This window comes from Amblyraja radiata, chromosome 13, assembly GCF_010909765.2.
Source record: "Amblyraja radiata isolate CabotCenter1 chromosome 13, sAmbRad1.1.pri, whole genome shotgun sequence".
Lineage (NCBI taxonomy): Eukaryota > Metazoa > Chordata > Chondrichthyes > Rajiformes > Rajidae > Amblyraja > Amblyraja radiata.
In genome coordinates this window covers 25,581,441-25,606,679 of record NC_045968.1, presented here as the reverse complement: position 1 = coordinate 25,606,679, position 25,239 = coordinate 25,581,441, and the positions used below count along the sequence as shown (strand labels likewise).

Genomic DNA, 25,239 nt, shown 5'->3' with positions numbered 1-25,239 from the left:
ATTTAAGTGACCCATAGACAATTAGAGGGACAAGGTAGACAGACCAGTAAACAGTAAAAGTTGAATTATTTTTAAACTGTCTACCTGATTGCCTGGGATGACACCTCCCCAGAATCCAGTATCAACAAAACACTTGTCTCTGGCAGCGTTGAGTTTAGTGTGGAAGTTTTCTAGTGTTGTAGTTGGCGGATTGCTGTTCCTACCACAATATGAAAACACTAAGATAGGACATGATGCTCATTTGGGACAGATTAACATATTCCACTGCATTAGAAATTACAAATCAGTGTACACATTCTGTTTTTATATTACTGGGCTAGTACATCAGTGACTTTCACCAGGAATCCAAGGTGAGATATCAAGGCCCAGCATTTGCATTTAAATTCAATTTAAAAGATATATTCTGGAATAAAAAAACTATCAACGGTTGTGGTAAGCATAAAATTGTTGGATTATCATACAATCCAATTGGTTCACAAGTATACATTGTGGAGTGAGAACTGCCATTCCTATCCAGCATGGTTATTGTGAATTCAGAATATAGCACTGCTTCCTGAGAAGTCCAAAAAGGCAATTAGTTGTATGTACATATATAAGGCAATACATTATGAAAAGATTACTTTGATCCAAACTTTGGATTCAGATATAAAGAAACATTCAAAGAGGCTTGATGACCTTGAAACATCATGTTCACTAACTCCAAGAACTTATGCCAAATTTTGGAGAATTGCCCAACTGACGAAAACATAAGAAATGGGACCAGAGGTTGCCCAGGAGCCTACTTCACCATTGAGCAAGGGCATGGCTGAACCAGTCTTAGCCTCAACATCACTTTTCTGCTTTCACACCATGCGACTTGACTTCTTTGTTTATATGTCTGTCATTCTCTCCCTCGAATAGAATCAATGACTCCATCCCCACAGAAGGTAGAAGAGAGAAAACAGAATGTTCGGGGTGACAGGTATCTCTAGTGATACTTCCGGAATTTTCTGATGAAATGCACTGTGAAGATGGACTGGATAGAAGGAAGTGGCGAGACTGCGATGGACTGGACAGTGTTCACCACTCTGCAGATACAGGCAGTGTGTTGCCATACCAGGCCAAGATGCATCCTGTCTGAATATTTTCTATAACACATCTGTAGAACATTGAGAGAATCCTCGTGGACATGCCAAATCTTTTCAATGCCTAACAAAGTAAATGCGCTGATGAAGATGCTACCACCGTGTTGTTCAGTGAGATGCTCCAGGTGGGAATCTAAAATATGATTCATGTGAGGTTAATGCAAATGGGTGGCTTTTGGAATTTGGTGGGCTGAAAGGCCTTTCTGTACTGTATCTCTATGGGTCCAATAGATGGCGCCATTGCCACAGAGCTGGCACTGTGGCAACTTACTGATTACCACTGAGGGTGGACTGTACTGGGCACAGACATGTCTGTCAGCATAGACTCAACTGCCCTTGAAATCACAGGAATGAAGATGAGTTGGGGAGAATAGAGCTCCTCCCCAAAAGAGCTTTCTGAAAAAAATGGTGATTTAATTTTAAAGGTTTGGCTTCAGACCAGTTAAACGCATTTTTGTTATTATCTCTATACCTATAAAAGTCCGATCTTGTGTGTGTGCCCGTCTGTCTGTCTTCATTGTTTCTTCCTCAAAACGCTACGTGCTAACACTTTAAATTTTTACACACTCTTGCTCCCATTTTTCCCCTCCACGAATTCATCAGGTTCACTTCAGATTTCTTGCTCTATTTCAAAAGTTATTCGCGATTAAAGTTTAAAAAAAAACAAAAACCGCTTCTCACAGAGGGCCTTTTTCCAGCAGCTTGATGTCACAATGATGATGTCACAATGCCACTCACAGCGCACCAATCACAATTGGCTCTCAAGCTGCCGAGTGCCACAATGACATCACAATGGGACGTTGCCAACAGTAACTGCAGCAGAAGGAGAGGTTGCCAAAAGCAGGCCTTGTCAAGGGGGACAACGAGTGCCATTGTCTGTTTTAAAGGGATCTTGATTAGTGAGGAGGGCCGATCGGGGAGGGGGATCCCCCTGACGGTTTGCTCCTGAGCCTGGCCAAGATGCCCATTCGCGGGTTATTTATTTGGGATTATGCCGTTTTGGATGTGTAGGATCCAGTTTAATAATAACTATGAGAACTCAAGCAATCAAGTAATACAGGCTCTCGACCCGAAACGTCACCCATTCCTTCTTTCTCGAGATGTTTTCTGTCCCGCTGAGTTACTCCAGCTTTTTGTGTCTATCTTCAATACAATGTGGGGTCGGGTAGGCTAACATTCTATAAATTTGAAGTCTCCAGTCTTAACACAGTAACTGGATGTGAGTTCAGCTGAAGGCAAATACACTTTGCAGGTTTAAGCACAAGTTCAACAGTAACAAATTGAGGCTGTTGGATGAGCCTGATATACTGATACACTGAGGAGATTGTTATTCAGTATTCAGGTTTGGTTCCTTACAGTGGCATGTCAATAAGTGTTGTTATTCCTCCGGCTGCTGCTGCCCTCGTCGCTGTCCAATAACCTTCCCAGTCAGTGCGTCCAGGTTCGTTGACATGTACGTGACTGTCCACCACACCAGGCATCACCATAAGGTCACCAACATCTAGCATCTACAGAAAGATAATAATTGACAGAGATTAGACCCGGTAAACAACACGCAGGAACAGTATAATTAGTCATTAACCGTTTGGTCTCTTAAATCCAAAAATACTCTTTGAAAGTATGGTGGACCGCTTTGGAAATGTTTGAGATTAGTTTGGGCTTCATAAGACAATAATGGAAAAAAACTCTGCTTTGTGAATTTATGTCTGCACCTTTACGGCAATAAACATTGTGCTATTCAGCAATATATGCAACTTCCATTCCGAGAAGGGACATAGTGAATAGAGACCATGATTCGTAAATGCTAGATTAGGTTATAGAATTGGGTCAGTGTTATTCATTATACGAGGTCAAAGCCAGTTCATCAGATTGAACATTTGGCATAAGGTCCAGTATATTCAAGTTGCAACCCTCAGAATTTTCAAGATTAATGATAAGAAAGTTTTAAACATGTTAAAACTTGGCATTGTGCAGATAAACTTTATTCTAAGACTAACCAATGCTGTATTTGCATGGAAGTGTTTAGTGCGATGGAACGCTCTTATTTCACTGTACAATAAGAGTCAATGAAACACAATAAATATCAGAAACATTAGTATTTCACTTTCTGGTATTAATAGGTAAAGGGACAATAACATTTTAAAGACAACTTTCACTTTAAAATTAAGGGTAGTGGCATATCAAAATGTTAAGCATTTATCTGTTAAATGTGCATGCTGCTCATTTATAATCCAGGCTAAATAAATTCAGTGAAACTCGTTGTGTGATCCTGCCATAATTACCTGTAGAGTTTTAATCTTAAAGTCTTCCTTTATTTTGTTACTCAACTAAAACAAACATGCCACAGAGAAATATATTTGTTTTCCACATATCTTCAGTTACTTTATGGGCAATTGCAGATGTTGCGGCGGTTAGCAATGAGTCTTGTGAATTCTGTAGTAAGAGATCTGGAAGTGTCGTAATGGGACCGTCATCATTCAAGGTGCTGCTAACCGAAACAAGAGAAAGACTACATTATGGGAATAGATTATATTGAATACGATATATCCAATGATATGATCTATACCCACACACGCTTCAAGTGAAGCAATTGTGCCAGAAATATTTCTTTGCTTTCCTAGCAAAATAAAATTTAGCAAAGCATTTCAATGGAGCTAATTCTTTGAAATATAATCTGCACTGTAAACTGTTACTGGAATCTGGGCAGCTGGATAGACCACATATCATGCAACATTAATCACGTTCCAAAAGGCTATGTTAATTTATTTTATTCATTCTGAGAATATGGCAGGGATTTATTATACATATTCTATTTCCTTTGAGAAGATGGCGATGAGCCTTCTTCAGTGCTGAAGAGCCACATTCGTGAGATGGTGACGGTGACCTTTCTTCTTGTTGATGCTCAAGTGTCATCTTGCAATGGCAGTGGTTATCCTCTTTGAGATGTTGGCAATGAACTACTTTATTGATATGGCAATATTGAGGTTCCTTCTTAAGCTGGTGGTAGTGAACTGTTGCAGTTCATCATGACAGCCTTGAGTTGCTCGTGAAAATTCCAGGATATTGGCACTCAGTGGGATATTGGTGTACAGGTCCTCTCCAGGTTACAAACTTATGTACAGCCCGTACATACATACAAACAATCAGAAGGACGACAGGCGGGTGTAACGGGTATAGCTTGGACCCAATAGCAGCACAGAATCAGGCAGGTATAGTTGGTAACGAACTTTATTACGATACTGTAACACAGAGTAGTAACACAGGAATGGGTACACCGTACTCACACAGAGGCTCAGGATTGAGCGAGGGTTCCGAAGAGGGGCAGGCAGGAGACGTAGTCGGGGTAGCGGAAGGTCCGGTAACCAGGAGATCCAACACACGATGCAAACAAACCAGCGAGGGACAGACGAAAGGAGAGTCGAAGCCAGGCAGGAAGTCGGGAAATCGCTGGAGCGTCTTGCATGAATGCTGAGAACAATCTGGCACTGTGTGAACGGTGAGGAGAGTCTATATACCGGGTTAATTGGTGATCAGAGGCAACTGAGTGCAACAGGTGAGGAGAGTTGGGCTGATGAGAGGGGAGTGGCAGGCAGGTGAGGAGAAGGAGGGACCGGTGGAAAAGTACTGGGAGGTGAAGTGGATGAGAATGAGGAGAGGGCAGACTGTGACAGAACCCCTTCCTCAAGGGACGGCTCCTGACGTCCCAAAACAAAACAAAAAAACAATAAAGAAAATAAACCCAATCCCACGCAGAGTTGGGTGGGAGGAGGGGGACCGGAGGCGGGCTAATATTCGTCCGAGACATCCATGTCCGCATCCTCCTCCATAGCATCAGAGGAAAGCTCCGTCTCGTCGTCACTGGGCGCCTCAGACGGAAGAGGGGACAGAGTCTCAGGGGCGGCGACCCCTCTAGGAGTGGCGAACTTGGACGGCTGGTCGGGATGACGCCGGTGAAACTCCCTGATGAGGGAGGCGTCCAGGATGTGTCGAGCAGGAACCCAGGACCTCTCCTCTGGACTGTAACCCTCCCAATCGATCAGGTATTGGAGACCCCTCCCGCGACGGCGGGAGCGCAGGAGGCGGTGCACCGTAAAGGCGGGGCCTCCATCGATGAGACGAGGAGGTGGAGGAGGAGGGACTGCGGGGACCAGGGAGCTCTCCCAGACTGGCTTAACTCTGGACACGTGGAACGTAGGATGGACCTGCATGGAACGAGGCAACTTGAGCCTCACAGCCGCTGGGTTGATGACCTTCTGGATCTCACAGGGACCGATGAACTTGGGTGCCAACTTCTTGGACTCCACCCTCAAGGGAAGGTCCCGGGTCGACAGCCACACCTTCTGGCCCGCGAGGTAGGTGGGGGCCTGGGTGCGGTGACGGTTGGCAGCCGTGGCGTAACGGTCCACGGAGCGGAGAAGATCCGCCCTGGCTTGGGTCCACGTCCTGCGGCAGCGACGAATGAAGGCCTGGACGGACGGGCAGGAAACCTCTTTCTCCAGCGCCGGGAACAGTGGAGGCTGGAACCCGTAGGCACACTGGAAAGGCGAGAGCCCAGTGGCCGAGCTTGTCAGGGTGTTGTGGGCGTACTCCACCCACAACAACTGCTGGGACCAGGAGGAGGGATGCTTGGACACCATACACCGCAGCGCCGTCTCCATCTCCGGATTCTTCCTTTCAGTTTGGCCGTTGGACTGGGGATGAAATCCGGACGTCAGACGCACGGTGGCCCCCACAAGCGTGCAAAACTCCCTCCAGAACACAGAGGCAAACTGGGGTCCCCGGTCGGAGACCACATCGACGGGGAGACCATGGAGCCTGAAGACGTGGAGTAACATGAGCTCGGCAGTCTCCTTGGCTGACGGAAGCGCGGGCAGGGGCGGGAAGTGAGCCATCTTGCTAAATCTATCGACCACGGTCAGGATGGTGGTGTGACCACTGGATGGGGGCAGGCCGGTAACAAAGTCCAGGGAGATGTGGGACCATGGTCGATGGGGTACAGGCAGTGGAAGCAGATGACCCGCAGGAGCTTGGTGTGAGACCTTGTGCTGGTTGCAAACGGGACAGGCGTTGACAAACTCTCGAGTGTCCGCCTCCACCGATGCCCACCAGAACCTCCGTAGCACCATCTCCTTGGTCCGCTGAATGCCGGGATGACAGGTGAGTCGAGAGCTGTGGGCCCACTGAAGGACGTCGGACCGCAGGGCAGAAACCACAAACAGGCGATCAGGAGGGCATGCGCTGGGTCCCGGCTGGTTCTCCAAGGCCGCCTTGACCCTCTCCTCCACTTCCCAGGTGAGGGAGGCAACCCTGTGCGGGGACGGGAGGATGGTGTTGGGGCCAGAGGCAGGCTCCTCCTTCGCCAAGAACTGTCGAGAGAGGGCATCGGGCTTCACGTTGCGGGACCCAGGTCGGTAGGAGAGGGAGAAGTTGAAGCGGGTGAAGAAGAGAGACCAGCGGGTCTGACGAGAGTTGAGCCTCTTGGCTGACTGGAGGTATTCAAGGTTCTTGTGGTCAGTCCAAACCAAGAAAGGCTGCTCGGTTCCCTCCAGCCAGTGACGCCACTCCTCCAACGCCAACTTAACCGCCAACAGTTCTCGGTTGCCAATGTCATAATTCCTCTCAGCAGGGGTCAGGCGTCGGGAGAAGAAGGCGCATGGATGGAGCTTCTGGTCCCCGGCAGCCCGCTGGGACAGAACAGCTCCCACCCCCACGTCGGAGGCGTCCACCTCCACCACGAACTGTCTCTCTGAGTCCGGAACTTGGAGGATGGGGGCCGATGTAAACCGTGTCTTGAGTGTCTGAAAAGCTTCGTCGGCCGCGGCAGACCACCGGAACGGAACCTTGGAGGAGGCGAGTGCCGTGAGGGGTGCGGCCATAGTACTGTAGTCACGGATGAACCGTCGGTAAAAATTGGCGAACCCCAGGAACCTTTGGAGCTGCTTGTGGGAGTCAGGAACAGGCCAGGTGGTGACAGCAGAGACCTTGGCGGGGTCCATCTTGATGTTCCCTTGGCCAACGATGTATCCTAGGAAGGAGACTGACGGGGAGTGAAACTCGCACTTCTCAGCTTTAACGAAGAGCGAGTTCTCCAGGAGCCGATGTAGAACTGCCTGGACGTGGTGTACGTGTTCCTCCTTGGTCCGTGAAAAGATGAGGATGTCATCAATATAGACGAACACCTACTTGTTCAACATGTCTCTGAGGACGTCATTGACCAAAGCCTGGAAGACGGCCGGGGCGTTGGTGAGGCCAAAGGGCATCACCAGGTATTCATAATGTCCCGTGGGAGTGTCGAAGGCGGTCTTCTACTCATCTCCCTCTTTGATGCGGACCAAGTGGTAGGCGTTGCGTAGATCCAACTTTGAAAAGATGGTGGCCCCCTCCAGGAGCTCGAAAGCAGAGGAGATGAGTGGGAGAGGGTAGCGATTCTTCACCGTGATGCCGTTGAGCCCCCGGTAATCTATGCAGGGACGCAGAGATTTGTCCTTCTCCACGAAGAAGAACCCAGCCCCAGCAGGAGACGAGGAGGGACGGATGAGACCAGCAGCCAAGGAGTCGTTTATGTATTTCTCCATGGCGCCTCTCTCAGGGGCGGACAGGGAGTAAAGGCGACCCCTAGGAGGAGCGGAACCAGGCAGGAGGTCTACGGCGCAGTCATAGGGCCGATGAGGAGGAAGGGAGGTGGCCCTAGACTTGCTAAAAACCTCCCCAAAGTCATGGTACTCGGCTGGGACCCCCGTCAGATCTGGAGCAGAACTGGAGCAGGTGGCCGGTTGAGGAGCTGAGGCTTGCTTCAGGCACACTTGGTGGCAGGAAGGGCTCCAACCCAAGATGACCCCCGTCCTCCAGTCGATGTTGGGGTTGTGTCACCGAAGCCAGGGGTAACCCAGGATGAGGGGAAGACGGGGAGACTGCAGGATGTGGAACTGGATGGTCTCATGGTGATTACCAGACAGGAGCATGCGCACTGGGACCGTCTGGTGAGAAACAGTCCCCAGGAGATGGCCGTCGAGGGCGTTGGCGGGAACAGGTTCAGGCAGGGGAACACAACTGATGCCAAGCTGGCGGGCTAATTCCTTGTCCATAAGATTAATGTCACAACCAGAGTCTATGAAGGTGGCGAGGGTGTGAAAACCATCAGACAACAGCAGACGGGCATGACAAAGAGGGCGTCAGGCAGAGGAAAGTTCAGAGGTTCGACTCACCAGTAATTCCCCCGCTACTGGTGAGTCTGGCCCTTTACTGGACACTTGGAGATGTAATGACCCGCCAGGCCACAGTAGAGACAGAGGTTCCCCCGACGCCGACGTTCCCGTTCCTCGGGGGTGAGACTGGTGCGACCCACCTGCATGGGTTCGGGTTGCCTCGACGGTTGCCCCGACGAGGGTAGTCCAGTCTCCGGAGGAAAACGAGCTTGGGTGGATAGCTGGCGGTCCGCCTGTCCCTGTCGCCTCTCCCGACGTCTCGCCAGGATGCGTCGGTCCAGACGGGTCGTTAGCTCGATAAGCCCATCCAGAGAAGAAGGAAGGTCGTGGGACACCAACTCATCCTTGATATAGTCATTCAAGCCCAGCAAGAAAGCGTTACACTGGGCCGGGGCGTTCCAATCACTCTGCCGGGCCCTGGTGTGAAAGTCGATGGCGAAGTCAGCGACGCTCTGGTTCCCCTGGCTCAACCCCAGCAGACCTCCCGCAGCGTCCGGCCCCATCGAAACCTCACCAAACACCTTGCGAAGCTCCACGGCGAAGGCCAGGAAAGAGGAGCAAGCTGGCGTGCGTCGCTCCCATTCAGCCGTTCCCCACAGCCGAGCTCTGCCAGTCAGGTGATTAATGGTAAACGCCACTCTCGCCGCTTCCTGGGCGAAGGTGTAGGGCTGTAGGGTGAAGAGAATGGAACAGTTCGTGATGAATGGGTTGCAGCCCTCCGGGTCTCCAGCATAGTGCTCCGGGGTTCCCACCCGGGGCTCAGGTGATGGTCCGGGCGGACCGGGAGCTGGTGCTGTCGGAGCCGGAGGCGAAGCATGGGGTGTAGCCTGGGTGAGGGTGGTCGTCAGCTGTTGGACCTGGGTGGCTAGTGCAACCAATGCTTGCTCCTGGTTTGACACAGCCTGTCGAACCTCGGAGTTGGAGGCAGTGAGTATAGCTTCGTGCTGCAGGAGCGTGTGTTCAATCCCCTCGAAGCGGTTTGAAGGAGACGTTGTGTGCGCTGAGTCCATAGTGGGCCAGATTGTACTGTAACGGGTATAGCTTGGACCCAATAGCAGCACAGAATCAGGCAGGTATAGTTGGTAACGAACTTTATTACGATACTGTAACACAGAGTAGTAACACAGGAATGGGTACACCGTACTCACACAGAGGCTCAGGATTGAGCGAGGGTTCCGAAGAGGGGCAGGCAGGAGACGTAATCGGGGTAGCGGAAGGTCCGGTAACCAGGAGATCCAACACACGATGCAAACAAACCAGCGAGGGACAGACGAAAGGAGAGTCGAAGCCAGGCAGGAAGTCGGGAAATCGCTGGAGAGTCTTGCATGAATGCTGAGAACAATCTGGCACTGTGTGAACGGTGAGGAGAGTCTATATACCGGGTTAATTGGTGATCAGAGGCAACTGAGTGCAACAGGTGAGGAGAGTTGGGCTGATGAGAGGGGAGTGGTAGGCAGGTAGGTGAGGAGAAGGAGGGACCGGTGGAAAAGTACTGGGAGGTGAAGTGGATGAGAATGAGGAGAGGGCAGACTGTGACAGCGGGATGGATTTGCCCACATTTACACGTCTGAAGGCTGTGTGAGAACTTGGTTTGTGGCAATATCTGAATGGCTCTTTGGCCTATGTTTTTATTTAAATACTAGACTAAGTGGGACCCGTTGGGTCCCATGTTCACACGGGAGGGCTGGTCCCCGGATGCAATATTCCACCTCTCCACCAATTCCAATATTGGTGGCCAGTGGGGGGGGGCTTTCTGGAGCGCTGGTATGGGTTCTTAGGGTGGCAGCTCAGTCCCTCAAGCCTGATCTGCTGGCAGCCCACTCACGGCTGGTGGGCTGGCAGTTGACTCATGGCTAATCCTTGAAATTCCATTTCAAGCAGGGTGCAAGGCCACCAAATTCAATTCCATTCTCCTACCATTTCAAACAGGGTGCAAGGCCACCAAATTCAAGTGCAGTTTCTTACCACTTTGAGCAGGGTGCAAGGCCACCAAATTCAAGTGCAGTTTCCTTCCACTTCAAGCAGGATGCAAGGCCACCAAATTCAAGTGCAGTTTCCTACCACTTCAAGCAGGGTGCAAGGCCACCGAATTCAAGTGCAGTTTCCAACCACTTCAAGCAGGGTGCAAGGCCACCAAATTCAAATGCAGCTTCATACCATTTCATGCAGGGTGAAACCACCATAAAACCACACAAAACACCAAACTCACAGTTCAGTAGACATTCAGTGTGTTCAGTTGATTCACAGCTCAGAAAGAGTCGTGACCTCTCCCTCCCCCATCATGCAGCGACTGAGCCACACCCACACTTCCGGGTTTTATAACCCCTCCCACCGGAAAAGGTGTGGCCTTCATGGCGTGATTGACAGGAGAGAGATTCTCAACATTTTTTAAACACTAATAACACTATTATTTTTAATTGATGGGAAGAATTCTCTGCACCTGCTGAGCGGAAGGGGACTGAGTAAGATGGCCAAAAAGTCACAGCCATAAGTGGTAGCGTTTTATCTAAAATCAATATACAGTGCAAACAGGAAGTAAGTGCATTTGCAGTAGTGCCTTTTAACTTCAAGCCAAAGCACCCAAACTACCATTTGCAGTAAGTAGTGCCTTTCAACTTCAAGCCAAAGCACCCAAACCACCAATTGCAGTAAGTAGTGCCTTTCAACTTCAAGCCAAAGCACCCAAACCACCAATTGCAGTAAGTAGTGCCTTTCAACTTCAAGCCAAAGCACCCAAACCACCATTTGCAGTAAGTAGTGCCTTTCAACTTCAAGCCCAAGCACACAAACCACCATTTGCAGTAAGTAGTGCCTTTCAACATCAAGCCAAAGCACCGAAACTACTATTTGCAGTAAGTAGTGCCTTTCAACTTCAAGCAGAGATACCTTGGTTACGTCATACTTCCAGTGTCTGTAAGGGCCTTCTAGAACCTCATGAAAGCACTATCCCTTTCTATTTCTCATGTATTCTACATTTAGTTGTCTATTGTAAAAAAAAAGAGATATCTTTTTGTTGATAATACATCTTCAATATATTCAAGCTCATTATGGCTGTTGAATTATTAAGAACTACAGTCACACTATTGCATATGCACAAACAGCGTGGTCCTCTTTAAATTGGATCCTTTATAACCCGTTGGAGGTAGCAAGCGCAGGTCCCTACACCTTTATGGCAATACACCTTTTTCTCACAACTGACTTTGCTTTATGTGCTGTTATACGGGAAGGAATTTAATCCAAACATTCAAACAGTTATTATTGCTACAAGCTGAGCAAACCGTTGATTATGCTATAAGTAATAGTGCTGAGCAGTGTGAATTTAGATGAGATTAGCAATATCCTCCAGAAGCAATATCTGCCAGAGGCAATACAGTTGAGCAAGAGGAAGATACCAGACACACTTATTAAATAAGATTTAAACAAGTGAATCATGACAATAAATTCAGTATTTAGTAATATCAGATCTTTTTAATAGATTTAGGCTCTTGGTCACTGTTCATTGATACTCCTGGAATGAATATTAGGTTGTGTCAGATGAAGTTAGCACTATGTTTGGCTGCAATGCCACCTACACTGATTTATACTGCTGATACCCTTGGTCAAGGGATTACCTATGAAACACAAGTTGCTGGAATTTCTAGAGGGCTTTCAACAATGGACAAGCGATATATAAAATACTGTTTTTCTAATTTTCCCTTTTTTCCAAAAACTCCAATAGGCAATATTGTTAATGACCTCATTCAAACACCAGTTTTTTCTCTGGTACAAATGTTGCAAGGCTTGTTCAAACAGGCCCATAAACTGGAGGCTCGAGGGGGGCAAATGAACTAACTCTCAACATACATAGACTTTGTTCTGTCAGGAAATGCCTGTTGGTTACTTCACCTGTTTGTATTTTAGGCTTTGGGATTCTCTCCCTTAACCCCTGCTGTTCCAGCTCTTTCACCACATGGTGGAGCAAAGCACCTGCTTATGTGTGCTGTGGGAAGAAAAGGCTGCAGGATCTGTGCAGGAAAATGGTGCTGGTAGGTCAGCAATGATTTTGACAAATTATGGACCAGGCTCAAAAGATCCAATGGCCGACCTACGTTTTTATTTCTCAAACCCCTTTTATCAACTTTCATATCACTTAAACCACTGTACTAAAAGGGTAGATGATGCTCAGCACAGATTAGTGGGACAAAGGGTCTGTTTCTGTGTTGTATCTACCATGACAACTGTCTCTTATTTAGCTCAAATTTAAGTTACAGTGGAATGGTTTTGGATGCTTATTATTATAAAATTACCATTTAAAATAAATGTTATTGAAAAGATATTAAAACAAGTGGATTGAGAGGTGAGAAAAGAATTGAAAATTACACTTGGAAAGCTGGTGAACTCACTGAAATGTTTTACATGTAAAATAAATGTTTGCCCTAACAAGATCCTTGTTAGCCCTACATTTCGTACCTGGATGTGCTGGAGATGACAAAAGGGGTATAAGATGTGGCAGCAGATAAAGAGAGTGAGGAAGTAGCAAGTTAGCATGCATGAGGTTTGTGGGCACCGTTCATGACAGCTGGAATAAATAGACCTCTGCTGCTTTCTGCTGGAAGATGAGATCACATAGTGGTGCTACGCTTGTGACTATAAATCTGAAATAAAAATAAAATGGTGGAAATACTCAGTAGACCAGGCAGCATCTGTGGAAAGAGCAATGGAATTAATATTTCAGGTTGATGACCTTTCTGTTCAAATTATCAGAGTAACCAGGTGCTTGGTGCACTACAGAATCTGCTGAAAGTATATGGGTTGAGGAGGAGTTGGAGTCAGCTTCTAACTGGATCTATGCTTGTCTTAGTGCTTGCATTCTCTCCATCCGTGAAGCCTATTAACGGAGACCAGAACTTCCATTGGAGCCAGAAACCTAGGTACTGCTGCAGAATGAGAAAGTACTATCCCGACGCCGGGGCAAGACCACCCGGTGAGAACGGCCAGGGACATCGGGCCTCCGTAGAGGCAATTGCGGTGGCCTCAATAGGCCTGACTTTGGGGTGAACATGGGGTGGGGACTGGATATTGTGCCTTCCTCCACAGTGCTATCCACTGTGGGGGGATGATTTTTTTTTGTCTAACTGTAGTCTTGTAGGTCTGTGTCCAAGATGGTTGCCGTGAAGAGAGAGTGGACGCTGGCACGAATTGGTTGCCGCTGCTCTCTCTTCACACTGTGTTTTTGATTTTCTGTTTTTGGATTGAATTCTGTTTTTAATTTGTGTCATTGTGATGTCTTTAATTACTTGTTTTACTCCGATTATATGTTTTTATTCCGATTACTATGTAAGGTGTCCTTGAGATTTTCTATGAAAGGCGCCCATTAAATATAAAATTTATTATTATTATTATTATAAAGGAAGCCTAACCAACTACCATACTCCAAACTCCTCATTTGAAGAAACATCATGGTGTCTCAGTGGCCCAATGCCAGTTGATCAATGGCTAATGGAACAGATGCCCTGCAGTGGTGTCTGCAATGGCCTCTGGTCCTAGATTATCCCACTAGTGGAAACATCCTCTCCACATTCACTCTATCTAGGCCTCTCACTATTTGGAATGTTCCGATGAGGTCTCCCCTATTCCTTCTAACCTGCAGCGAGCACAGGCCCAGTGCCTTCAAACACTCGTCATATGTTAACCCAATGGATCATTCTCATAAACCTCCTCTGGACCCTCTCCAATGACAGCACATCCTTTGTCACATATGGGGGTCCAAAACTCCTCACAATAGAGCAGAGGGCCCCAAGAGTACGTACATTGTTTCCTGAAAGTGGTGTCACAGGAATATAGGGAGATGAAGAAAGCTTTTGGCATTATGGCTTCCATCAGTCAGGGTATTAAGTATGGAAATAGGGACGTTATAATAGAGCTATACAAGATTTGGAGTATTGGAGAAGGGTTTGACCCAAAACATCACCTATCCACGTTGTCCAGAGATGCTGCCTGGCCTACTGAGATATTCCAGAACTTTGTGTCTTTTTTTTTGTAAACCAGTGTCCGAAGTTCCTTGTGTTCCTTAAGTTCCTTGAGTATTATGATCAGTTTTAGTTATCCTGTTATAGGAAAGATGCCATTAAACTGGAAAGAGTTCAGAGAAGATTTACGTGCATGTTGTCAGGTTGAGGGCCAGAGCTATTGAAAGAGGTTGGGCAGGCTAGGACTTTATTTCTTGGAGGTCGAGGAGTGATTTTCTAGAGGTGTATAAGATCGTAAGGAGAGTAGATAGGGTGAATGCAGTCTCCCAAGATAAGGGAACTAGAAGGTATAGATTTAAGGTGAGATGTGAAGGATTTAATAGAACCTGAGGGACATTTTTTTTCACCCTAATGATGGTGGGTGTTTGAAGCCGGATAAGATAGTTGAGGCAGTTATAATAAATACATTTAAATGACGATTGGAGAGGTACATTGATAGGAAAGGTTTAGAGTGATATGGGCCAGATGGGGGGAAATAAGAGTAGAAACAAGCCTAACCAGTGCAAACAGGTAATCAAAATAACAGGTCTGAAGAAGTGTCTCGACCAGAAACATCACTATTCCTTTTTACCAGAGATGCTGTCTGACCCACTGAGTTGCTCCAGCTTTTTGTGTCTATAACAGGATATGTTTTATTAAACATGATCATTATTGCTACTTGATGGCTAAAATATTGCCTGTAAGATAGCCTGGCACAGATGTAGAATTTCCAGCCCAACAATATCATGGGCAGCATGAGATAAACTTATCTCCCAGGATTATAGGAGAGGACAACTCGGATTGTGCTAGGAGAAGCTGGTGGTAAGTGCGATCAGGGCAGACGGGTCATGCAAGTGATTATTTTCCCTAACATTCCAAGCCCAGCCCAATTTGGCCTGTGGGCTTTGTCTTTCTGTTGTTGGCTGCAATTGACTTACCTGATCTCCCGGACACTTTAATTCCCTCTCCCATTCCCACACTGACCTTTCTGTCCTGGGCCTCCTCCATTGTCAGAGTGTGATCCAGCGCAAATTGGAGGAACAGCACCTCATATTTCTCTTGGGCGGCTTACATCCCAACGGTATGAAAATTGACTTATCTAACTTCAAGTAACCCTCGCTTACCCTCTCTCGCCATCCCTCCCCCTTCCCAGTTCTCTGACCAGTCTTACTGTCTCCGACTACTTTTGTTGTTACCTCACCCAGCTAACAATGATCCATTCTACATTTCCGTTGATCTCCATTCCCTTGGTCTTGCCTTCACACCTTACACTTCCTTATCTATGTATCTTCCTCTCCCGACATAAGTCTGAAGAAAGGTCTCAACCCAAAATGTCACCCATTCCTTCTCTCCAGAGATGATGCCAGTCCTGCTGAGTTACTCCGGCATTTTGTGTCTATCTTCAGTTTCAACCAGAATCTGCAGTTCCTTCCAAGACATTGGCTCTGATTACTCCGCCAAAGACCTTTACTTCTTAGTGGAATGAATTAACAGATCAATTTCCTGCTCCCTCCCACCAACTTTCATGCCACTCCGACCTACTGGAAGTGGTGCAGAGCTGTGTAAATATGGCACAAGACATAGCGCCCAAGCCTCATAATGAACTGACCAATGGGGTTTTTCACCCAGAAGCCCAGCTAAATTACTGCAGTGGTGTGGGAATAGAGATCATTGTGACCCACAGCATTAAGCCTTGAAGCCACCAGAAGGATATTAGTGAACCATTCAGGTTTTTCATGAAAAGGTATTATTTTCACATAGTTAGTGTCAAACTAGAAAATGTGTGTCATGCTCACCTGTTGATTGAACAGATGAGGAGCTGTGGTTAACTCAGTGTGAATACCCACAATCTTGTCCCCTTTTATAATGATATCAGCTGGGCAGATGCCTGAATCCAGTACAACTTTCGTGCTTCTCACCACTGACAGCTGCGAGCCCACTTCCATTTTGGAAAAAAATGCTTCCAGGCTCTCATGGATTCATTGCTCATGTGTCCAAGCGAATTATATCAATCATTAACAGAACAGAGGCAGTCCAATGTAAAATCAATGATTATCAGCCACACGTTTCTACAACATGTCAAAACAGCCCAGGAGAATTATTAAACTAAATATGGCTGAATGTCCCGTGAGAGCAGGTGATCAAAGGTGGTGAAATCTTCTTTGATGAGCCCTGGATCAGAATCCAATACATCAAGCAGTAGGAATAAAGTTATTTTCACAAGAAGAAATCAAAGCATGGGACAAGTAACATGTGAATACATCGGAAGAAGGGTCTCGACCCGAAACGTCACCCGCTGAGTTTCTCCAGCTTTTTGTCTACCTGTGACTATACATGTGTATGTGCATACGTCTTCCGGAGGTGGAGCTTCGCCGGCCGACGGAACCCACGACTGGGGCCTCGGTCGGCACCAAAGATCATAGAGCGGAGCTCCGCTCTTTGGTCAGTACCCGGTAGTGGAGCGGTCGTAGCGGCGGGCGATGATGGGAGTGAAAATGTCGCTTCTGAGGGAAGGAACAAAGGAGGACCTTGCGTGTGGGGTCCGCCGTGAGGGAGGGGGGGAAGAACAAAGGAGGAACTGGTGCGCCGGGGGGGGAATTTGTAATTTTGTAAGTGCCCTTTATGGGTGACTGTTTGGGTGTGCAAGCAAATAATTTTATTGTATGCACCCCAGCCCTGTTACTGCAGTGGATTAAGCAGCAGGGACAAAGAGAATACAAAATAGATTGATAAATTGCTTAAGCCAGAACAGTGGTGACATCCACTGGAACAGTGTCAAGGACATGGAGGCAAACGTTCACAACAAATATTGACTGATAATTCATCCTTGGCAAACAGCATTAATTACACCATACAGTATTGAACTCTGAAGTCAGTGGAATTTCTGAGCCAGAGTCCAAAGCTTTGAGGCTAATGGGGGATAAATTTCTGGACACATGCGTCTTTAAAAACTTGGAAGCTTACACAAAACAGGCATTTCTCTGGAATTAAATGTTGTAATGAAAGCATCTAATATTGCGATCCACGGTGCATCTCAGCCACCATGCCTGCTCATTTGTTCACACAGCTCAAGGCACAGGTTCGCCTTTGACAGAATACATTCCAAGAACCTATTCCTGCGTGGGATTTTTGCAGCGAGATTGATGTTTTCTTCCTGCTGTTCAGATATGGTGTGAGTCCCTTCTTCACTGTTCTCGTCAAAGGAGGTTTCTCAATTTCCTAGCTCCAATTAGTTTAGTTTTAATTTGGAGATACATTGAGGAAACAGGCCCTTTGGGTAACCTAGTCCACACCAACCAGCGATCCCACACATTAACACTATTCTACACACACTAGGGACAATTAACATTTATACCAACCCAATTAACCTACAAACCAAAATGTCTTTTGAGTGTGAGAGTAAACTGAAGATCTCGGAGAAAGCACACGCTGGTCGCGTGGAAATCGTGCAAACTCTGTCCAGACAGCACCCGTAGTCAGGGTCGAACCCGGACCTCTGGCGCTGTAAGGCAGCAACACCAATGCTGCGCCACCATGCCACCGACTCAGCTTGAGGAATTAGGCTGTTTTCAATGTATCTGCTGTGTGCCCTGCAAGAATACATTTTTGACTATAAATGCTTCAGAGGACTTTGGAGACAAGAAATACTTTCTATAAATGAAACTCTGTTTTTTTCTGATTTGCACATCAACGTGGTAAAGATAAGTGAGGAGTCAGAATTCTGCGGGATGTTATTGCCTCCTTCTCTGCACTCGGTAAATTGGAGCATTAGTAATGAATCTTTTTCTCACATCCCAAAGATGGGTGGGTTATGAGGTTAATTGGATGTTTTAAATTGACCCTGTATATAGGTGAATGATACGATCTGGTGTGTTGAAGAGAATATGGGGGAAATTAAAATGGGATATATGTTGAATTAACATAAAATGGGTGGTTGATGGTTGGCATGGTCTCCATGGGCTGAAGAGACAGTTTCAATGCTGCCTTGCCCTATGACTGTTATAGCATCCAGTATGACATCTCATCTCAATGGTGGAGGAGAATTACATCAGAAATTGTTTACCCTCAGGTAAGAGTTAAAGGATTTAACTCTGAATGAAAATGTCAAGGAAGGTTGGCAGATGGCACTGGATTTTGCCATTTCAATCTCTTACAGTAGACATTACATTTTCTTTTGGTGTTCGCAGATGGGGTGACTCATTTCCTCAATAAAATAGATTTACCACTGCCATTCAACATATTCTGTCCATTATCCAGATCTTTATTGCACTCCTGGTATAACAATAATGTAATAAAGCACTCTTGGTCATTTATTCCACCGAATAACAAACATTGGTCATAGCTAGAAGTTAATGGAAGGGGCTTAGCTAGTTAAAAATTGTGGAGTGAGTTTCAAGGTGGAATCTAATAAAGGGGCTACAGTGGTTTATTCAGAGATGACTGAATATCTAGTGCTTTCCTTTGGACCAGAATCTAATTGAGAATTATGAAGAGGATGTATAGTTTAGATAATGCGTGCCTAGAAGTGAGGAATGGGATGGAAATTTCCTGGAAAATTATTCTCCTTAAACTTTGCTGGAATCTCATGACCTTAATTTCAGGGAATGATATGGAAAGGAGCTGTGGCAGTTCTGAGAAAATTCCCAGCCCTGTGTTGGCTGGAATCTAATCGAATGGTTTATATAGACAAGTTTGAGAAATGCATTGGGAAAGAATACAGTTAATGGAAAGACATTTAACAGCAATAATGTACCAAGGAATGTTGAAAGTGTCAACACTAGTAGATCAAGTGGTAGGAAGACATATGGTATTCTTGCCTTCATGGATCAGCACATTTAGTATAAGAGTCAAGAAATAATGATGCAATAATAATAGGACTTTGGTTAGGTCACATTTAGAGTATTGCATACAGTTTTGGTTGCCCCATAACAGAAAGCAAGTGGAGGCTTCAGAGAGGGTGCAAAAAAGGTTTATCATAATGCTGCATGGATTAGTGGGCATTAGTTACGTATAAGAAGAGGGTGGTCAAACATGGATTGTTTTAGGGAATGAAGGTGGGAACTTGGAAGGATGAACAGAGATCATTTTGGAGGCTGTGATCTGCGATGACACGTCATCCCTAAGAGCCACACCAATCTCTGTCATCAGCAGACAGGTCAGAAGAAGCCAACGATCAGGACCCGGCTGCTGGAAAACACTGGCACCCTGGACAGAGCTCGACTGAACTGAGGCCACATTCAAGGAGAAACAGCTGTGTCCAATTAGCTGGAATTGGATCAACTCAGCTGCACATCATCAGCCCTACACCTTATAAACCCAGGGAGCCCCAGTTGGTATTGCAAAACTTGGCCACAAACCCTTCAATTCCTGCATCCAAATTATCAATATCCATCGTGAGGAGTAGTGGCCCCAGCACTGACCCCTGCGGAACACAGCTGGTCACTGGCAGCCAACAAGGAAAAAAAAACCTTTATTGTCACTCTTGCTATCCATGCTAATATCTTCCCTCTGATATGATGGCTTCTCATCTTCTTTCGCAGCCTCACATGCGGCACCTTATCAAAGGCCTTCTGAAAATCCAGGTTAACCACATCCACTGACTCTCCTTTGTCTATCCTGCTATTTGCTGCCTCAAAGAATTCCAACAGGTTCGTCAGGCATGATCTGCCTTTCACTAAAACATGCTGACTTCGGCCTATTGTGCTGATTTCGTGCTTCTCACCACTGACAGCTGCGAGCCCACTTCCATTTTGGAAAAAAATGCTTCCAGGCTCTCATGGATTCATTGCTCATGTGTCCAAGCGAATTATATCAATCATTAACAGAACAGAGGCAGTCCAATGTAAAATCAATGATTATCAGCCACACGTTTCTACAACATGTCAAAACAGCCCAGGAGAATTATTAAACTAAATATGGCTGAATGTCCCGTGAGAGCAGGTGATCAAAGGTGGTGAAATCTTCTTTGATGAGCCCTGGATCAGAATCCAATACATCAAGCAGTAGGAATAAAGTTATTTTCACAAGAAGAAATCAAAGCATGGGACAAGTAACATGTGAATACATCGGAAGAAGGGTCTCGACCCGAAACGTCACCCGCTGAGTTTCTCCAGCTTTTTGTCTACCTGTGACTATACATGTGTATGTGCATACGTCTTCCGGAGGTGGAGCTTCGCCGGCCGACGGAACCCACGACTGGGGCCTCGGTCGGCACCAAAGATCATAGAGCGGAGCTCCGCTCTTTGGTCAGTACCCGGTAGTGGAGCGGTCGTAGCGGCGGGCGATGATGGGAGTGAAAATGTCGCTTCTGAGGGAAGGAACAAAGGAGGACCTTGCGTGTGGGGTCCGCCGTGAGGGAGGGGGGGAAGAACAAAGGAGGAACTGGTGCGCCGGGGGGGGAATTTGTAATTTTGTAAGTGCCCTTTATGGGTGACTGTTTGGGTGTGCAAGCAAATAATTTTATTGTATGCACCCCAGCCCTGTTACTGCAGTGGATTAAGCAGCAGGGACAAAGAGAATACAAAATAGATTGATAAATTGCTTAAGCCAGAACAGTGGTGACATCCACTGGAACAGTGTCAAGGACATGGAGGCAAACGTTCACAACAAATATTGACTGATAATTCATCCTTGGCAAACAGCATTAATTACACCATACAGTATTGAACTCTGAAGTCAGTGGAATTTCTGAGCCAGAGTCCAAAGCTTTGAGGCTAATGGGGGATAAATTTCTGGACACATGCGTCTTTAAAAACTTGGAAGCTTACACAAAACAGGCATTTCTCTGGAATTAAATGTTGTAATGAAAGCATCTAATATTGCGATCCACGGTGCATCTCAGCCACCATGCCTGCTCATTTGTTCACACAGCTCAAGGCACAGGTTCGCCTTTGACAGAATACATTCCAAGAACCTATTCCTGCGTGGGATTTTTGCAGCGAGATTGATGTTTTCTTCCTGCTGTTCAGATATGGTGTGAGTCCCTTCTTCACTGTTCTCGTCAAAGGAGGTTTCTCAATTTCCTAGCTCCAATTAGTTTAGTTTTAATTTGGAGATACATTGAGGAAACAGGCCCTTTGGGTAACCTAGTCCACACCAACCAGCGATCCCACACATTAACACTATTCTACACACACTAGGGACAATTAACATTTATACCAACCCAATTAACCTACAAACCAAAATGTCTTTTGAGTGTGAGAGTAAACTGAAGATCTCGGAGAAAGCACACGCTGGTCGCGTGGAAATCGTGCAAACTCTGTCCAGACAGCACCCGTAGTCAGGGTCGAACCCGGACCTCTGGCGCTGTAAGGCAGCAACACCAATGCTGCGCCACCATGCCACCGACTCAGCTTGAGGAATTAGGCTGTTTTCAATGTATCTGCTGTGTGCCCTGCAAGAATACATTTTTGACTATAAATGCTTCAGAGGACTTTGGAGACAAGAAATACTTTCTATAAATGAAACTCTGTTTTTTTCTGATTTGCACATCAACGTGGTAAAGATAAGTGAGGAGTCAGAATTCTGCGGGATGTTATTGCCTCCTTCTCTGCACTCGGTAAATTGGAGCATTAGTAATGAATCTTTTTCTCACATCCCAAAGATGGGTGGGTTATGAGGTTAATTGGATGTTTTAAATTGACCCTGTATATAGGTGAATGATACGATCTGGTGTGTTGAAGAGAATATGGGGGAAATTAAAATGGGATATATGTTGAATTAACATAAAATGGGTGGTTGATGGTTGGCATGGTCTCCATGGGCTGAAGAGACAGTTTCAATGCTGCCTTGCCCTATGACTGTTATAGCATCCAGTATGACATCTCATCTCAATGGTGGAGGAGAATTACATCAGAAATTGTTTACCCTCAGGTAAGAGTTAAAGGATTTAACTCTGAATGAAAATGTCAAGGAAGGTTGGCAGATGGCACTGGATTTTGCCATTTCAATCTCTTACAGTAGACATTACATTTTCTTTTGGTGTTCGCAGATGGGGTGACTCATTTCCTCAATAAAATAGATTTACCACTGCCATTCAACATATTCTGTCCATTATCCAGATCTTTATTGCACTCCTGGTATAACAATAATGTAATAAAGCACTCTTGGTCATTTATTCCACCGAATAACAAACATTGGTCATAGCTAGAAGTTAATGGAAGGGGCTTAGCTAGTTAAAAATTGTGGAGTGAGTTTCAAGGTGGAATCTAATAAAGGGGCTACAGTGGTTTATTCAGAGATGACTGAATATCTAGTGCTTTCCTTTGGACCAGAATCTAATTGAGAATTATGAAGAGGATGTATAGTTTAGATAATGCGTGCCTAGAAGTGAGGAATGGGATGGAAATTTCCTGGAAAATTATTCTCCTTAAACTTTGCTGGAATCTCATGACCTTAATTTCAGGGAATGATATGGAAAGGAGCTGTGGCAGTTCTGAGAAAATTCCCAGCCCTGTGTTGGCTGGAATCTAATCGAATGGTTTATATAGACAAGTTTGAGAAATGCATTGGGAAAGAATACAGTTAATGGAAAGACATTTAACAGCAATAATGTACCAAGGAATGTTGAAAGTGTCAACACTAGTAGATCAAGTGGTAGGAAGACATATGGTATTCTTGCCTTCATGGATCAGCACATTTAGTATAAGAGTCAAGAAATAATGATGCAATAATAATAGGACTTTGGTTAGGTCACATTTAGAGTATTGCATACAGTTTTGGTTGCCCCATAACAGAAAGCAAGTGGAGGCTTCAGAGAGGGTGCAAAAAAGGTTTATCATAATGCTGCATGGATTAGTGGGCATTAGTTACGTATAAGAAGAGGGTGGTCAAACATGGATTGTTTTAGGGAATGAAGGTGGGAACTTGGAAGGATGAACAGAGATCATTTTGGAGGCTGTGATCTGCGATGACACGTCATCCCTAAGAGCCACACCAATCTCTGTCATCAGCAGACAGGTCAGAAGAAGCCAACGATCAGGACCCGGCTGCTGGAAAACACTGGCACCCTGGACAGAGCTCGACTGAACTGAGGCCACATTCAAGGAGAAACAGCTGTGTCCAATTAGCTGGAATTGGATCAACTCAGCTGCACATCATCAGCCCTACACCTTATAAACCCAGGGAGCCCCAGTTGGTATTGCAAAACTTGGCCACAAACCCTTCAATTCCTGCATCCAAATTATCAATATCCATCGTGAGGAGTAGTGGCCCCAGCACTGACCCCTGCGGAACACAGCTGGTCACTGGCAGCCAACAAGGAAAAAAAAACCTTTATTGTCACTCTTGCTATCCATGCTAATATCTTCCCTCTGATATGATGGCTTCTCATCTTCTTTCGCAGCCTCACATGCGGCACCTTATCAAAGGCCTTCTGAAAATCCAGGTTAACCACATCCACTGACTCTCCTTTGTCTATCCTGCTATTTGCTGCCTCAAAGAATTCCAACAGGTTCGTCAGGCATGATCTGCCTTTCACTAAAACATGCTGACTTCGGCCTATTTTATCGTGTGCTTCTAAGAAACCTCATTCTTTATAATGGACTAAAATCTTACCAATTACTGAAGTCAGGATCCAGAAATGGCTCATTAGCCAGAAAGAAAGGTGAATAGCTGGTAAGTGTTTTCAGAAAGGTTAATAGCTGGTAAGTGTTTCAACTGAAGGATGTTTACAGCGCTCGTACATCATATGCTTTTTTTTAGTATTTATCAATGATTCAGACAGATTTATGAGGTGGTATTAAGAAATGTTCAAATGATACAAATACTCGCTCAGCAGTTCACATTGCGAAAACATAGAGACATAGAAGTTAGGAGCAGGAGTAGTCATTTTTAAACTGCTGTGCTCTCCATATGTCCAGCCTTGATCATCCAAATTCAGTACCTGTCCCACTTCATTTGCATAAGACAATGACTTTAGATTTTAGTACTATGCCTAACATCTTAAATATTTTGAATAATTTGGCCTCATATTGTCCTTTGTACAGAATATCGTGGGTTTGCACTTCATTTGGTGAAGATATTTCACCTCATGCAACACTTATATGAGATTTCTGCCTCCTTAAACTGTGATCACTGGTTCTGGACTTTATTGCCATTTGCAATATCTTTCTTGCATCTAGTTTCTCCAGTTCTGTTAAGTAGGACCAATCTTTCTTGACAGAGAGATCAGTAGGAGGGGAGGGAGAGGTGGGAGGCATTGGTAGAAGGAATGGAGGGGTGTTGAAGAAAAGTATTTTCACCCAAGGAGTAATTGCATTTTGGAACTCTCGTACCTACGGGCATGGTGGTGGCAGAAATTGTTGTCACATTAAATATTGCAATCATAACAAAAGTATTTCACTGTATCTTGCTATCCATGGCAATAATCAAGTAAACTAAACTATCTAAATGAGCAATTGATGAACTGTAACCTACAAGGTCATGGATTCCAATGACTTGATTGTGGTTTTTTTATGCTGTTAATTTCTATGAACTATGATCCTGTGATCTGCATGTATGTGAGCAAATTATATCTGTTTGAACTGAAACTGTAGAGGAGTCAGCCTTTACTACTCTGGGGCAATTTCTGCTGGTAGTCATTTTTGAGCATGAACCTTGAGTAAAATCAAGATCAAAAGCCTTTACCAGCAATTAATAAACGTTAGGCTTTCCTTCTTTTGCACTCTCTCAACATTTACTTGTTATTAATAACATTTATTGTGTTATTTCTCATAGCCATTGACAATGGGATTGCACTAGTCCTTCATGCAATATTAGTGGTGGAGGTGACATTATCTGCACATGATTTTATCATGGTAACATGAATAAAAATGTGAAAGGAGACATAATTGATAACTTTCCTGTTTTTGCATGTGGATCTATATATATATATATTGGACTAATTTATGGCAAGAAATTTGCAGCAGTTATGCAATGTGACAC

The 25,239-nt window shown here is 45.5% G+C and overlaps 1 protein-coding gene across 2 annotated transcripts in view; it reads right to left on the bottom strand.

The window, feature by feature from the left end:
* Positions 1-20,579, bottom strand: part of LOC116979735 (allantoinase, mitochondrial-like) — a 32,368-nt gene extending 11,789 nt beyond the window's left edge. Inside the window, exons 1-4 of one of the 2 annotated variants that reach the window (XM_033031484.1) lie at positions 20,039-20,579; positions 16,113-16,235; positions 2,481-2,632; positions 85-199 (exon numbers count right to left, since the gene is read on the bottom strand). In XM_033031484.1, coding sequence (XP_032887375.1) covers positions 85-199; positions 2,481-2,632; positions 16,113-16,235; positions 20,039-20,065 — 417 coding nt within the window. In that variant the 5' untranslated portion in view covers positions 20,066-20,579. Of the gene's footprint in view, positions 1-84; positions 200-2,480; positions 2,633-16,112; positions 16,779-20,038 lie in introns of those variants that run through there. The other variant, XM_033031485.1, reaches the window with a different exon arrangement.
* Between the last annotated feature and the right edge of the window lie 4,660 nt (positions 20,580-25,239).